General features: G+C 28.3%; 2 protein-coding genes across 2 annotated transcripts in view; both read left to right on the top strand.

Moving 5' to 3' along the window:
* The first annotated feature begins 3,459 nt into the window (after positions 1-3,459).
* On the top strand, positions 3,460-8,083 carry Stt3A (catalytic subunit 3A of the oligosaccharyltransferase complex). The gene is made up of 13 exons (XM_015517526.2): positions 3,460-3,730; positions 4,465-4,579; positions 4,653-4,820; positions 4,912-5,163; positions 5,245-5,351; positions 5,548-5,739; positions 5,801-5,954; positions 6,014-6,252; positions 6,317-6,487; positions 6,557-6,745; positions 6,830-7,049; positions 7,115-7,303; positions 7,708-8,083. The coding sequence occupies exons 2-13, from the start codon at positions 4,477-4,479 to the stop codon at positions 7,890-7,892; spliced, it is 2,169 nt and encodes a 722-aa protein (XP_015373012.2). The 5' UTR covers positions 3,460-3,730; positions 4,465-4,476; the 3' UTR covers positions 7,893-8,083.
* A 7,542-nt stretch (positions 8,084-15,625) lies between these two features.
* The window catches only part of LOC107168197 (acetylcholine receptor subunit alpha-like), a 67,396-nt gene continuing 66,146 nt past the window's right edge, over positions 15,626-16,875 (top strand). Inside the window, exon 1 of the mRNA XM_089221635.1 lies at positions 15,626-16,072. The gene's annotated coding sequence lies outside the window, so the exon portion shown is untranslated. The remainder of the gene's footprint in view (positions 16,073-16,875) is intronic.

Here is a 16,875-nt window from a genome sequence, read left to right as displayed (position 1 = left end):
AGTTAAGTATTGTTTAAGTAAAAGTTTTTTTTCTAGATTTTTGAGTAGCAAATATTTCTAATGTTTTATCGAAGCTTAAATTTTGAATAACATCATATTTTCTGTTGATAAAATCATTAATGATGACAAATTATCTTGTGTTTGTGAAGATCTATTTTTATTTTTAATTCTAGCCAACTTCGAAAATGCTCTCTCTGCAGTACAATTAGCAACAGGAATGGTAAGAAATATTCTTAAAGCAATAATATGAATGTTAGGGAAAATATTAATAACATTACAATCAGTCATCCATTCAAATATCTTGTGTACATCACTTTCATCAAATGTTGGTTTTAACTGATCCCAAAACTGCTTGAAATGTACTATTTCATACTTTATTGAATCATCAACATCATATTTTTATACACTATAATGAATTTGTTAACACTTTCCTCAACATCAACAGTAGACTCAACATGTAGTCTAGTTAAGAATGTGTGAGAAAGACAGTGATAACAAAATATATCATATATTTTGTTATCACTGTCTTTATGCATATATTATATATGCCTATTCCCTATACACACAAACCTGGCTATGACGCTATGACGTGTCCCCACTTACCATGCTATACCTAGGTGGTAAACACGGTCGACGGGCCCCATCGAATGTTAGTTCAAACAAGAAAAAAATAAAAATATTCTTGTAGGTACTATAAAAAATTAAAAAGTGAAAATTTTCACTCGATGTAATTTTAAGCCGAGAAGATTATGGGCCCCGGGGACTTGCCCCCCCCCCTTAATCCGGGCTTGAATGATTATGTCGCATGATACTTAAAGACATAAAGTATATGATATAGCTTTAAAAATTCAAATGATAATTTAATAATATTCATCACTTCAGTTGTATTTTTCATTTAAATGTTAACATATTTATACTGAAATATTATAATGCATACTTTTGCATGTTTAGTAATTTTAAGCACATAATATAACATATTTATTAATTTTACAATACCACAAAAATAGCATTATTATAGCGATTATAGGTATAGATAAATAATATTTTTATTTTTATTTATTATTGTATTACATTTTATTATTTTAGACTTTTTAATTAATTCATTTTTTTCTAGTCCAAGACTTTTTATTTGACTTTTTCCATAATTTCTTACAATATTATTATAATAATTATCATGATAAATTAAATAGGTATGTCCATGATAAATTAAATTAAATTAAATTTATCATGATAATTATCTCGATAGTTATGAATTTATAATACAAAATAATTATGACCATAAAGACATTTTATTATTATAATCTATGATTTCAATCAAATTGGTGGGACATATTATTATAGTATACAATATTACAATAGGTATTATATTTAGAAATATTACCAAAAATTCTCAAAACAGTATCGGAGTTTCTCTAATCAATTATAAATAGTAATCAATAATCATACATCAGTACATCTGTATTTGCTAGGATGTCGTATTTATTAATACTCATATCGTATGCTCGTATGCAAGCGACATTTTATCGGATCCAATTTAATTTTTATAAGTAATTAGATTGCCGCCGATAGATAACGAATATTGAAGGGAATATTGTGTAGAACTATCTTTCATTTATATTGTCCTATTGTATTTGTCCTTCCCACTCCTTTTAGTCCTTTTGACTTAAAAAATCTCGTACACAACATTTAAAATTATTTAGTAATTTTTTTCTAACAACTTTCCTATGTAATTTTTTTCCAAAATTGTATACCCCTTTTGTATTTTAACAATCATATTTTACGTACACAAACAATTTTAATAATAGCCACTTTCACTCATTTGAGCTCATTTTTAAATAACTTATCTCGCCCCCCTCCTTCCGGAATTATAAATCATGTGCTTATAAAATGTTAATAATAGCCGTGACTGCTCCACTTTTTTCAAGTAATAAAGTTTGTTTTTTTTTCAAAATCATATGTTAAAATTACTTTTTTGTATTTTTCATGTATTTGAAAATGATATATTTTATAAAATTTATTTGACCGAGTCACTAGGTAGTACCTAACCCTAACCTAGTAAGTAGTAGGTACCTAGTGTGTGTGACGTTTAGTTCGTAAAATTAATAATAAAAATACTTTTTGTATTTGTATATACAATATACACAATTATACAAAACATTATTGTTTTTCCTTTTCCTGTATTGTCGAGTTATAAATCAATGAATTGCTACAGATTTCATGACTAAACATTTGTAAAAATATTAAATATATACTTTCAACAGAACAATTGTTTGTAATTTAAACTGAGTTGAGAGTATAATTGACTTACAGGAAATAAGACATAACGCTACACAAGTATTATATTATTAATTATGTTCCTAGAAATATTTAAATCATAAAACGCTAAACGCAAAAAAAACTGCGAAATAAATCATAAATAACGGAATAACCCCAGGGGATATGGCAAGGATAGGTTAGGTACTACTGTATAAGTGGTTTGTAAATAACACATATTATATGGAACGCTTGTCGAGTTGTATTTATATAAAGTAATGACGAAAAAAAATATTGTTTAATTAAGTTTGACTCATTAACGTTAACCTACCGATTTCATATTTTCTGTAATTATTGACCTGAAGTATGAATATATCTTATAATTTGGAAAAATCTTGTAACTGATAAGTGATATAGTACTGCACGTCTGCACTTGGGAATCACTTTTTGTTCGTAGCGATGTACAATAATACAATAAAGTATACTGCAGTGGCGTGGCGAACATAGGTCCCAAACGCGATTTGCCCTCGTAAATTTTTGAGGGTGGGGAGGGGTATCCCCTTACTAGATATCACTTAATTTGTGGACCAACATTTCTGTTTATTGTGATAATTTACATTAAACAATGCAAGATAATGTGGGTTGCTTTAGGCTTACCAAAAGATGCTGAAAAAAAATGTTGGCACTTCAGCAATCTTTTATTTTGGTGGGGGTGGGAGGGTCTAAAATATATTGTATGTGAAGTCACTCTACTCCATCACTACCGTGTCCTGTATTTCAAAAGTTGTGTCGGGACCAACTTGGAATTTCCCTGGTTGTTCATGGTTAATGAACATCACGATCAATGTTTTACCATGACAATTGACAAAATATCTTGTTGCAGCAGCTGTATATTATGTATCGAATTATACATAAAAAAAAAAATACCACTATTCCAATCTACATCGGCTAATCAGAATACAATAAAAGCATAGACCTAATTCAGTATATTAAGGTCTATGAATAAAAGGCACACGACAGTAGGACACGAAAGATAACGTATCTTTGAACCCGATAAGAACATAATATTGTTTATAGAGAACATTTTATAATCTTGGTTAGTGGTTGAAATATAGCGGAACATTTTTGGAACCACTGCATTTTCTTATCAAAAATAGCTTGCGGTAAGTATATTCGGTCCCGTGACTCCTCTAATAACAATAATAATAATAATAAATTGTATGTAGCATTAAATTGTTAGTTTAATCTAGCCGTGACTTCAACTTTTTTTTAAAGAAAATGTCCGTTACTGTCCTTCGATGTGATATCGGTAAATTGTAATTTTATTCGATGTCATAAGTCAGTTTTATACCATATTAAGATGTACTTAACATTCCTATCGATGAAGTTGTAATATTATTAGTATTACTATTATTATCAAGTCGTGATTACTGGTGGTAAAACGCCGGCCGAATATTTTAATCAAGCCATCGTAAACGTAAGTAACTTACTTTCTAAAGTCTAGGGATAAGTGCTGTAAAATAAACGATGTTTTGTACGAAGCACCATACTTGATCAACTTCGAGGTGGCAAATATCTGTTGTATCCATGTGTAGTTTTGTTTGTTATTTAAAATTCACAATGCAAAATCGTTTGCTGTTTACTGTAATACTGTATTGTGTAATAATGTCATAATTAACATTTTCGATACTAATAGTCAGGATTGAATGTTAAATGTTTTGATATGATTAGATACTCTTCTGATTTCATTTAACTAGGCCTTAAAAAAACAATTCAAAGTTACAGGATCTCTAAAAGAATTAAGTAGATATTGTATATTTGTTGTATTACATAGTTTAATTTTCAAGTTGGTGCTTACTTAAAATTCTTCACACAAAAATGTCTTAAAAATATTTAACGAATACATCTTTATATGTGTGTTGTTTAATACCTAATTTATTAATTATCTAAGTAATCTTCTGTATTTTTCAATTAAGAGTATGAAATTGCTATTTCCAAATAATATAACTAGTGTAATTGCACATTCTTTTGACAATTTTCAATCAATATTCTATTTATCATGGTAAGAATACTTGGAAAGTAGGTAAGTTATTGTCCCAAAAGTTGTTTACAAAAAAAAAAAATCACAGGACCCTCAAAATTATATAATACTATACTCTGTTTATGTATCTAAAATTTAAATGAAATAGATGTTACCATTTTTCCTTATAGATTCCAAAAATAATGGGTTCCACTATATTATATAAGCCATTAATGTTTGGCATGTCCAGTGAAAAACAAGAATCATTTTTAAAGATGACTATCTTGACAACTGCAGCAGTTCTATGTAAGTATAATAATAAATAATTTAATCTCACTTTTAGTATTTGAATAATTTAAGGAAATAAAAATATTTTCAGCTTTTGCAACGAGACTTTTTTCTGTACTTCGATTTGAAAGTGTTATTCATGAATTTGATCCTTACTTCAATTATCGAACAACACAATATCTGGCAGAAGAAGGATTTTATAAGTTTCATAATTGGTTTGATGATCGTGCATGGTATCCACTTGGTAGAATTATTGGAGGTAGTTTTTAAAGAATAAACATGTATATAATAACTGAAATAAAAATATATGATTGATGAAAAAAATTGTTACTAAACATCTTAATTTTTAGGTACAATCTACCCTGGCCTAATGATAACGTCAACTGTCATATACAACTCTCTTCATTTTATCAATTTAACTTTAGAAATTAGAAACATATGTGTATTTTTAGCACCTTTGTTTTCTAGTTTTACTACCATAATTACATTTTTATTGACTAAAGAGTTAAAAGACACCCGTGCCGGACTTATTGCAGCTGCCATGATAGCCATTGTTCCAGGATATATATCTCGTTCGGTTGCTGGATCATATGATAATGAAGGTAAATTATTTACACTTAATATTATGATTAAAATGTGATCAAATAATTAAAGTTAAAACATGATAAATGTATTTTTTTCAGCTATTGCTATTTTTTGTATGCTTTTGACTTATTATGCATGGATCAAATCTGTGAAAACTGGTAGTATTCTATGGTCTGCATTTACTGCACTTGCATATTTTTATATGGTATGATAAATATTTTAATTATAAATTGAAGTTTAATTTTATAAAAAGTATGCAATAATAAATAATAATTACTACAGATATAAAAATGTATTGAATTTGATTCACTGGTTTTAATTAATCTGTGCTAGGTGGTTAAGAATATCTGATTGCTTCTTTAAATGATACTTTTTTGAATAAAATGTGTTTTTTTTTTTAGGTATCATCTTGGGGTGGATATGTGTTCTTAATAAATTTAATACCAATGCATGTATTTGTTTTGATGGTTACTGGACGTTTTTCACATAGAATTTATGTAGCGTATAGTACAGTATATTGTATTGGTACTATATTGTCAATGCAAATATCATTTGTTGGGTTCCAACCAGTCCAAACTTCTGAACATATGATGGTATAAATACTATTTATTAAAACTTTTTGAATTTTATTGATATGGCTTCTTATTTATAAAGGCTTTAGGTGTATTTGGTTTATGTCAAATACTTGGTGGGATAAATTACATGCGAACAAAGATTGTTGGTGATGATTTTGAGACATTGTTACAGTTTATTATATATTTAATCGGAGGCATTGTAATTGCTTTTGGTACTTTACTTACAATAACTGGTAAAAAACAAATAAATATAATTTAAAATATTTTTTTCATAACATTTTAAATTTTGAAGGAAAAATTGCTCCATGGACTGGCCGTTTCTATACATTATTGGATCCATCTTATGCTAAAAATCACATACCGATTATTGCATCTGTTTCTGAACATCAACCTACATCTTGGTCTTCGTTTTATTTTGACTTACATATACAGGTGTTTCTGTTTCCAGTTGGACTATATTTTTGTTTCTCAAAACTTACAGATGCTAATATTTTTGTGATACTTTATGGAGTGACCAGCATTTACTTTGCTGTTAGTAAATTTAAAATTATTTTTGTTTTAATTATAATTTTAAAACTTTTTGATATTATTTTAGGGTGTTATGGTGCGTTTGATGTTAGTTCTTGCACCAGTAATGTGTATCTTATCTGGTATTGGCGCTTCTTCTATGTTATCAACTTACATGACACAATATCTTGAAGGTTCATCAAAAGTACCAGAAAAAAAAACAAAGAAAAATGAAAATAGTAAATCAATGAAAAGCGAAGTAAGTTTATTGTTAAAATACTAAATTGGACTAAGCATTAAATAATTAATTTTTATTTCTAATATCTAGATTGCTACTGCATTTGTAACAATGTTAACTTTTATGCTGATTTCTTACGTGTTTCATTGTACATGGGTTACTTCTGAAGCATACAGTTCTCCAAGTATTGTGTTGTCAGCTCGCTCACATGATGGTTCTCAAGTTATTTTTGATGACTTCAGAGAAGCATATTATTGGCTACGTATGAATACAGCTGAAGTAATTAAAAATAATATTTACTTAAAAATTATATTTGCTTAAAATTTTTAAAAATGTTTAAAACTATTTATTCATTGTTTTAAGGATGCTCGAGTAATGTCATGGTGGGATTATGGTTATCAAATTACAGCTATGGCTAATAGAACAATTTTAGTAGATAATAACACTTGGAACAACACTCATATTTCTAGAGTTGGCCAAGCTATGTCATCTGGTGAAGACGAAGCTTATGAGATTATGAGGGAGCTAGATGTTGACTATGTACTTGTAATTTTTGGAGGTGTCGTCGGTTATTCATCAGATGGTAAATTAAAATATTCAACTTCTTATTTTATTTCTGAAATTAAACAAATATTATTTTATTTTTAGATATAAACAAATTTTTATGGATGGTACGCATTGGAGGATCAACTGAAAAAGGTAGACATATCAAAGAGTCTGATTATTACTCACCAAGTGGAGAATTCCGTGTGGATAAAGAAGGTTCAAAAAAATTGAAAAACTCGTTGATGTATAAAATGTGTTACTATAGATTTGGTCAAGTTTTTTCCGAAGGAGGTAATTAAATGAGTATTAAAATTATTTATTTCATAAGGAAGTTGGTATTTTGTATTTTCACCAATAAGTGGAGAAAATAAATCTTGTATCAAGTTAAATTTTAAATTATGATAATTAATTAGTGTCTTTCTAAAAATATATTGTCCTAAATTGACTAGAGTATTAAAAGAATAATTATGTCAAATTTTATTAAGATCAAAATAATTGAGTTTCTGCTTATTTTAAGGATACGTCAAATTCAAATTTAGATATTCGAAACTTGGTAAATTTATCTTCCATTTCTGATAATTTTTTTTGTTTGTGTACAATCCCTTGTAAAACAATTCATTATAAATATGTAATTTTCTCTAATATCTAAATTATATATCCATTATAATTTACATAATTTATTATTATTATTATAGGTAAACCAGCTGGTTACGATCGTGTTCGTAATGCAGAGATTGGGGTAAAAAATGTCACATTGCACGTAGTTGACGAAGCATATACAACTGAACATTGGCTTGTTCGTATATACAGGGTAAAAGACTACGATAATAGAGGAGGTAAAATGAAGCCAAACAAAGTATCAACTTACTATGAACAATGATACAATTTATACGAAACAATTATACGAACAAAACATTTTAATTTTAATTTAAAAACCTTGTGTTCTTTTTATAATTTTTATATATTATGTTGGTTATACAATATTTTGTTTATTCATTTAAAAAAAAAAAATTTCAATTGCTCAACTTTTGTGCTTGAAATTTACTAAATACATCAAAATATTCATTGGAATGTGCAATTTTTTTCCAAAGTAATAGACTGTTTTTTTCTATTTCGATTAAACTATAATTATTTATTCCTTATTATACCATTTATACCTATAATATAATAAAACATATGTACCTTTCATTTAATATTAAACATTAATTAATTGTATTGGTAAACTATCTTCTATTTAATCAGTTGAATGTTTCAAGTTTCATTCAGAAACATATACTTATTGGCTATTGCATAAAATATTTTCTCAAGTAAATTATTTCTTAAATAAATAAATTTGCATTTAAAAAAAATTTGTTGCTTTAATGGTAGTTTTAATTATGAATAAAATATTTTATTTTTGTACATAATAACTTATAATGAAATTGGGGGTTGGATATAAGCGAAATTTCAAAAATTGACAAACTATGGCTTATCAATGATAAATAGTTTGTTTTCGTCATGCCAAAAATAAAGTCTAAATTATTACAAATTCTTTTTTAAATTTTAATTTTAAATAACTTAATAATTTTTTTTCTTGGCCACTTTTTTGCATTTTGACATACAAATAATAAAATTATTAAGTTATATAAATTTAAAATTTGAAAATAAAATCTAAAATTTTGCTTGATCACCTTTTAGATGACAGTGATGAGATATAATATTGATACATTTTTAATGGCTTATGAAAAGTATAAATGCGAAGTGGATAATCTTTAAAATAAGTAGATGGCTGACAAAAATGTAGTTGAAGCTTGAAAACTATGAGTTCTGGAGTTGCTGAATTGGAAGAAACCGGAATCAAATCTCTAGTTCAATAAAATAAAAGAAGAAGCAATCCAGAGAATAAATCTGGGAATATGCCAATGTAACGCTTTTAGGTGGTAGCGGCGTAGGCCCTATGAATTCGAATTATGCTAAACTTGCCTAAAGAAGTTCCACTGCTTAAAAAAAAGATGGGAGAATACTTCAAATAACTACTAAATGGATCACAAAGCACCTACAGAGAACCAGTTTTAATAAAAACAAGATGAGAAGAATTAATACCTCAACAAATATTGAAAAATGATAGGCTAGGCATGGGAAATGGAAAAAAAATGAAAATTTTTAAGTCACACACAGTTATAATAAATTCCGAGTAATACCGAAAGCACTAAGTGTAGCTTATAAATTATAAAATTCTTTCGATCTTCATCTAATTGAGAAAAGTAAAAACAGCTGAAAAAGTAATTAGCTATTATCTAAGTGGTTTCGAGTAGGCTAATGACCGATCAGGTATTCATTAGAAAACAAGCTTTTAAAAACCATTGGAATTTCTAGAGGAATACATATTATCCACTATATTGATTTCCAAAAAGAATATAACAGAATATACGGTGTTGAGATAAAATATTCAGTGGAGAAATATCTTGTATTAAAATAGAGAAAATAATTTGATGTTCAAATTTTAGAAAACTTGTCAAAATAATGAACATATTTTGTATTCAATATTTACTAAAATGTAACTAACATTTACTAAATTAAAAAAATTATAAACTAAAAAAAATACTCGAAACATAATTATTCATAATTTTTGAATAGGTTTTCTGGAATTTAACTCGGTGGCCCGATTATATTTTGGTAGATTAAGAGTACGCAATAAACTTAATTGCTCTAATATATTATAACAGGTTTATTTATTTATTACAAATGCACGAGAGTTTTGTGCTAGTAAAAGTTCTAAAACTCGGTGCGTTGTTTTTTCCCCTATTTGGCACTGTAAATTAAAGTTGAAAAGTCATCAATAATTCATCATTTTCGAATATAGCTGACAAAACTCCAAGACCTAATACTGTAGCTATGAAAAATACATCACTGTAGTTTTATCCGGTGTTCGGAACGTTCACTAATAAAACAAATTCGTTCACGTTCACGTTCTTTGAGAAAATGAACGCGTTCAAAAGGTCATTCATCTAATTTTTTGTTTATAAATAGTTTTATCAGCAGTTTGTATAAAAACCATTAAACATATAGGTTTCAACCAAAAAAAAAAAAACAATTTAGACTTTAGAACATATACATTTTCTAAAGTATCTAAATTATATACATATTGTATTTATTAAATAGTAAATGAATTGAGTGTCTTCAAAATCGTTCAAATTAATTAAAAATATAAACGTCGTTCACGTTCACATTCTATTTAAAAAAAAACGAGCGACGTTCACGTATCGTTCACTAACTATGAACGTGAACGTGTGACCATGCGTTCATGAGCGACGTTCTCTTCAAACACTGGTTTTATCACATCTTTGATGATGTAATTCTTATATCTTGTGTAAGGTCTACCTAGGGATCTTCTTCCTCTCATCTCTGTCAACATTTATCAGTGTTGGTTCAATGATTTGTTCATACACGACATAATTATTCAAATCATCTACTTTTATTAAATGAGAGGATTTTTAGCTTTATAAAAGTTTGTTTGTAATCTTATTTTTTATATCGTTACGTTTCTTGCATCGGTTACATAAGGGTCTGTACATATTTTAAAACATTTTTAACTCAAAGACGTTTTTATTCTGGCAGTTGCCTAAGTTTCACAGTCATAATAGTATGTTAGAATTTTAGGATTTCTATTATCTATATTCCATACTATACAACAAGAAATGTATAATTCAAATTCAAATTCGAAATAATTTGATTGCCTCCCATAATTTTAGCAGCTGGTTAGGTAAATTTCAATAAAATAATAAATTATAATACGTATTGTCAATTTATAACAAAACAAATGGATACACGACACCTGTGTACTTAAACTGCCTATTCACAACGCCGTGTTACTAGAATGTACTATCTTAATATACAATATCATAACAGATAGGTACATAATTAATTTTGAACGAATAAGCGTATTTATTAAGTAATTTTTATTAAGGGGCTGAACCCTAAACAACGATTTAAAACATAATAGAATTTACAATTTCAACAATTAATAGATACGAATAAGTGAATAACACATGTAAGTTAAATAATTATAACTTAAAAGTGTCTTCGTCTATTTTAAGTTTAGATGTGTTGTGGTCTAGAGTTATTACACTTGACATTTTTTTCAGTCTCTCATTTAAATTGTAAACACTTATGAGCTATTTGATTATTTATTTACTTCATTAAATGGGCCAATTCCCTAGGTAAGTGTTATAACAATGTAGATTTAAACAAAAATGAAAAGATAACAATATAAATTATAATTAAATAATTGAATGCTTATAAGAAATTAAATGTGTGTGTATCAAATTCTGAAGAAAATATTATGCTTTGGAATATGAAATTTACAAATCATGTTTTCACTCAAATATCTAATTGATTAAAAATATTACAATGATAAAATAAACATATAAAATACAATATTTCTTTCAAAAATAATGTTTGTAATGATTTAAAATTAAGAAAAAAAATATTTTAAAACATTTCCTTGGAAACCTGTATTCTTATAGTATTGTACTATAGTCTCATACTAATAAAATAATCATATAGGTACGTAGGTGCTTTATGTTCTAAGTAGTATTTTACGATTTTTTTGGAGTAGTCAAGATAACTCACCTATAACATAATTATAATATTGCCATATACATATACATATAACCAGACCTTCCATATCAAATTTTGGGCCTATTCACTAAATGTTTTTACTGGCCGCATTACATATTATTTAATATAAAATATGTATTCCTATCAAAGTATCAAAATTTCAAAAATAAAAATTTCATTTCAGCTAACTTTTAAAGTAGCCGATGTCTTGTACTTCAGGTCAAACAGCTATTCCCCTTTGTGGCCTTGTGGAAGATCTGCTATAATATGCAAAAATGCTCTGGCAGCTATTTACACGGGCATTGGTTAATAATTGCCATTATTTTCAAATCTTTCCATCGTTTCGGGAAAGATACAAGCCAATAGAAAATAAAAAAACTTGTAACTTACATAAACTAACAGCACGTATGGCTTTTAATAAATAAAGTATAATATATCAGCTAATCATAACGACAACAAAAAATATTAAAAATATTGTGATGCAAATAATGACTTCTAATTATTAATTGTAAAAATTAGCAAATATAATATTTCATTTGTTAATATAAGCCTTCAAAATATTTAAAGATTTATTATGTAAATTATGAATTTTGCAAGTGTAAAAAAATCAAATAGCCACAGTGTGATAAAATAAATAAACGAGACAAAAACATTTTTTTAAGTAATGTTAAAGGAGATTTTGTAGAAATTCCGAACACCCTTAATCACAAAGTACAATAATGGTGTGCACTTGAAAAATGAGAAGGGTTATATTTAATATGCTGAAGTTAAAGTAGCTAAATATGGACGACCAAGATGGAATCCCGAGAAACTAATTTATTCGTTTAGATGATTTTAATAAATCCCTTAAGGTCAAAACAAACAATATTTTTGAACTAAGGATAACACATTTATAAATAATATTATCTTCGAGTGTGTTTGATTTTTAGGTTTATATTAGCTATAAAAGTTATTAGGTGTTGTATAATTAAAATATAGTTAGTTATTAAGGTATATCTAATAATATAGGTACTATACGTATTGTCACTCAAAATGATGACAAATTAAAAATTGAAAACATGATTTTAAATGTATTATATTAATGTTTTCACGTTAACTACTATCACTACTAATAAAAATGTTGAATTTGTATTGTATTGACGTTTACGTATGCATAATATTAAAATGATTAAAAATATAGCATCTCATCAAGTGTTTTTGACTGTATTAACTATTAAGTGCCCGAGGAAATATAATTGGTTTAATCAGTTTAAAATAATTTAAAATAATAATACCTAGGCACCTAACTAATTATGCTAAAATGTATATTGCAGTATATACTTAAACTCAAGAGAAAATAGGTAATATATATAAATTATGTTGAATATGATCATAAAGGTAAGCAATTTAATATAACCAAAATTTATAATACATTTTTTGTACATTATAAAACTATTAAAAACATATAGTAAGTAGATTATATATTTATAATTCTCATTAACGAATATACCACGCGCGATCTCTTTTAGAATGAAGATGAACTCAATTAAATGGGTAAAAACTATATAGGTACACTTGAATAAATTATTTGCATTTTCATTGTTAATACAACTAGGTACCAAAAAATATAATGATTATAAAAAATGATTATATTATATTGTGACTATCTAAATTCTAACTAATATCAGTACTTCATTGTTTCATTTCTTTTCATTATCATTTATCAACAATTTTAAGGTAGTTTAAGGCAACAGACGATATAAATTAATACCTATTACATATTTTTAAACTGTATTCAAGCAATAATTATTGAAATACAGCCAATTCCAATTCTCAGTACTCGTTAAAATATTCATTTATATACACATAATAAAATAAAAAAACATAAATATAGGTAGTCAAAATCAATATAAGGATCTGTTCTGTGGCTTGATGACCGTTGGTTATGTTCCTAAATTCTAGATTTTATCTGATATTACAAATTTGAAATTATAATAACACTCAAGTACATAGTATCATGTTGTTCCATAGAACTGAGCACAGATCATAATACCATGGTTATTTTTAAAATTATTATCCCGAAATATAATTATACCTAACACGAGTAATATAAACTGTACGCATCACCACATTTTGGTTTATAATATTATGTACCTACTCTAATTTATCTATCACACAATATTAACGAAAAACTGATACCCATCATAAAAACTGATAGTTTTAATTAAACTACAGCTATTAAAACTTGGTAGGTATGTAAATGTTGACGGATTGACAATAATTATCGCTAATAATAAGTATGAAATATCTGTGGTGGCCAGACAGGTTAGCAAATATTAGCAACGGCATGTGTTTTCGAGGTGGGTGGGTGTAAGTATTAGTAGTTATCACAGGGAAGCTTATAAAATTGTAATGTAAACTATAGTCTATAATAATTGATTTTCGCGAACCACAGTGAATAATAAGTGAGAATATTGGGTGGTTAGTAAACTTTTTTTAATCGCATTTACTGACTTTTGCAAATTAATAAATTTACTTTTTAAATTATTTTTTTTGACAGTAATATTCATTTTTAAAATCGTAATTCAAATATATCCTCATCACTTACCGGCTACCATAAATAACACTACAGAATTAATATCAATTTATGTGTGCAAATGTATTATTATATGGATAATTCTGTACACTATAACAACATACAGAATGATTCACCAATCAAAGTTCTCGACCACATCATCAGCTTTTAATGTGCATGAATTAAAATTTTGATTTTTTTAAAGTTTTTAGTTACTTAATTAGGCTCTATAGAGTATAGATTATATTTTTAAATGCTCATATTTGTTATTTAATTTAAAGAATGTCCCGTTATATTTTTTCGAATGCAAAATTATCTATTTTATTGTAAATTGTTAAGCTCATTTTGATTTTGGATATTCTGATGAATATAAGTCAAAATTCGATCGAACAGTTTTTTAGTTATAAATCTTTATGAACTTATATTAATGATAATAGTAATCAGTAGATGATAATACACTTTCAATATGTATAATTAAGTAGCCTTTCATGCAATGATTTAAAAATTATAGTAATTTATATTAACCTATATTAACGTTGATTTATAATTTGTTAATATGGTTCGAGCATAATGATAAATGAGTATAGGTATTCGAATAAAAATTAAATCTATTATAGGTGCATTGTATAGACGACCATTTTTTGGACGTTATTCGTACAACGCAAGGTTTTACAATCCAAAACTTTAAAATAGTATAGTAGGTACTAATTTTGATTGATTTTGATACTGGTAAAAAATCGTTAAATTCATTATTTGCTCATCAGTAAATAGGGGTGATTTTCACTTGGAAACCATAGGAAAGTCTAGGGAAATCTTTAAACGGTGTAAAACAAAAATCTAAGCATTCGAACATGATGGTATATTATAGTGTCGAGGAGTATAATATAGACACCTACTCGAAAGTTCCAAAAATCAAAATATATAATAAAGTCAAACAACATTATGACGTTTAATTCATCGTGTGTCAGTTAGGGGTGAAGTGGGTGCTGCAGAACGTGCTCGACGAATCGCTCTATACATCATGATGCGTATATATAATAACAATAATATGTATACCGGTGGCTATATAATACGGACGCGATACGTGTACGCCGTGCGCTCGCGCAAACCGTTACCACCCCCTCGGGCTTGGTGCAGTTAGGAGGGTGTGAACGGTGGACGGGGGAGGCCTCTGTGTGGAGGGGACGGCGGTTCGGCGTGGCTGAGGCGTTGGACTGCGTGGGACACGGCGGCGGCGGGGTCGCTAAAACACCGCTGTACGACGGCGCGCGGGGGAGGGTGGGGAGGGTTGCTAAAACACCCCTACACGGCGGCGGCGTGGTGTGCACGGGACAGCTGCGGTACATAGGTGTGACCCGATTTCGCGCGCGGACGACGGGGCCCGAGGCGGGTGGCGGCGCGTCCATTGCGCCTGTGTGTCCTAGTTGGCGCGCTGCGGCGACGGCGACACGGAAATCGTACGCCGTGGCACACGACGCGAGTCCGACGCCCGAACGCCATGCCCGCCGTCGCTATCGCCGCCGCCGCCGTCGTCGTCGTGTTAGCGCCGCCACTGCCGTCGTGGTCGCCGCGTAACGCCGCCGTGGCCAGCATCGCATACGAATGAGAAAAATGAAAACCGTGTGGTCCGAACAATAATATTATTATACTTTCCGCAGTCGTGGGTGAATCTTCATACAGAGATTCTGCTCTTCGGCCCGCGACATTTCGTTAATAATATAATATCAAAAATCAAATTTCGTCGTGACATAGTGTACCTATAATTGCTATTGTAATAATATACTTTTGTACATTAAATGCGACAATAATAAACTATATATATAGGAATCATTAATAATTATTCGTTAATAAAAAAAAATAAAATATATTTATAATATATAAAACATACATCCGTTCCACGTGCACAGGTAATAAGGTATACGCGTATTTTATGTATATATTATATAAGTATTTTATTATAATATAATAGTATTACATGAACTACTGTTAATTTATATTGGTATATAGATACCTACCTCGATGTCTTAGCATACACAAATATTATAACATATATATTTTAAGTCATAGGAGTATGTGAATTTAAATTTTGACCAAAATTTTGTGAATTTATACATCTAGCTACTTGTCACTCACGTGTATTCAAAAAAAAAAAAAAACCATTAATTAATACGATTGTATTTACTTAAATTAATTAAATGGACTTAAAAAGTATTTCTTGTAAAGCTATGGACTTATAATATGTTTGCAATAATAGCTACGAAAATTGTTATAATATACAAATATGAAATAGCTATAGGTATACCTACCTGAATATTATAAATTATAACATACACGTTATATTTAAGAAGTATCAGTGACGTGCCAGGATTTTCCTTGGGGGAGGAGGGGCTGATCAATTCTTTACACAGTGGTGGTTTATATAAGTTCTTCTATAATTTGAACATACAGATGCTGAAGTTTTATTTTTATTTTGGTTCCTATAACCCTTAGTATATATTGATTTAATATAGAATTTATGACTTTTGTAGCGACTTTCATAGACCATTAAAAATTTTTTAAAATATTTTCAACATTTCAGGGGGGTGAGGGAGGGCTGCAGCCCCCTCAGCCACTTGCTTACACCTCTAAGAAGTATACCGTACAGTGTTTTTTTTTAACATTGTTATAATTATTTGTCTTGTTTTTATAATAACAGGTAATATTTTAACAA

Source organism: Diuraphis noxia, unplaced genomic scaffold (assembly GCF_037042655.1).
Source record: "Diuraphis noxia isolate RWA-SAM2 unplaced genomic scaffold, SU_Dnox_SAM2 contig0002, whole genome shotgun sequence".
Classification (NCBI taxonomy): Eukaryota; Metazoa; Arthropoda; class Insecta; order Hemiptera; family Aphididae; genus Diuraphis; species Diuraphis noxia.
This window is presented reverse-complemented; position numbering and strand designations above follow the sequence as displayed.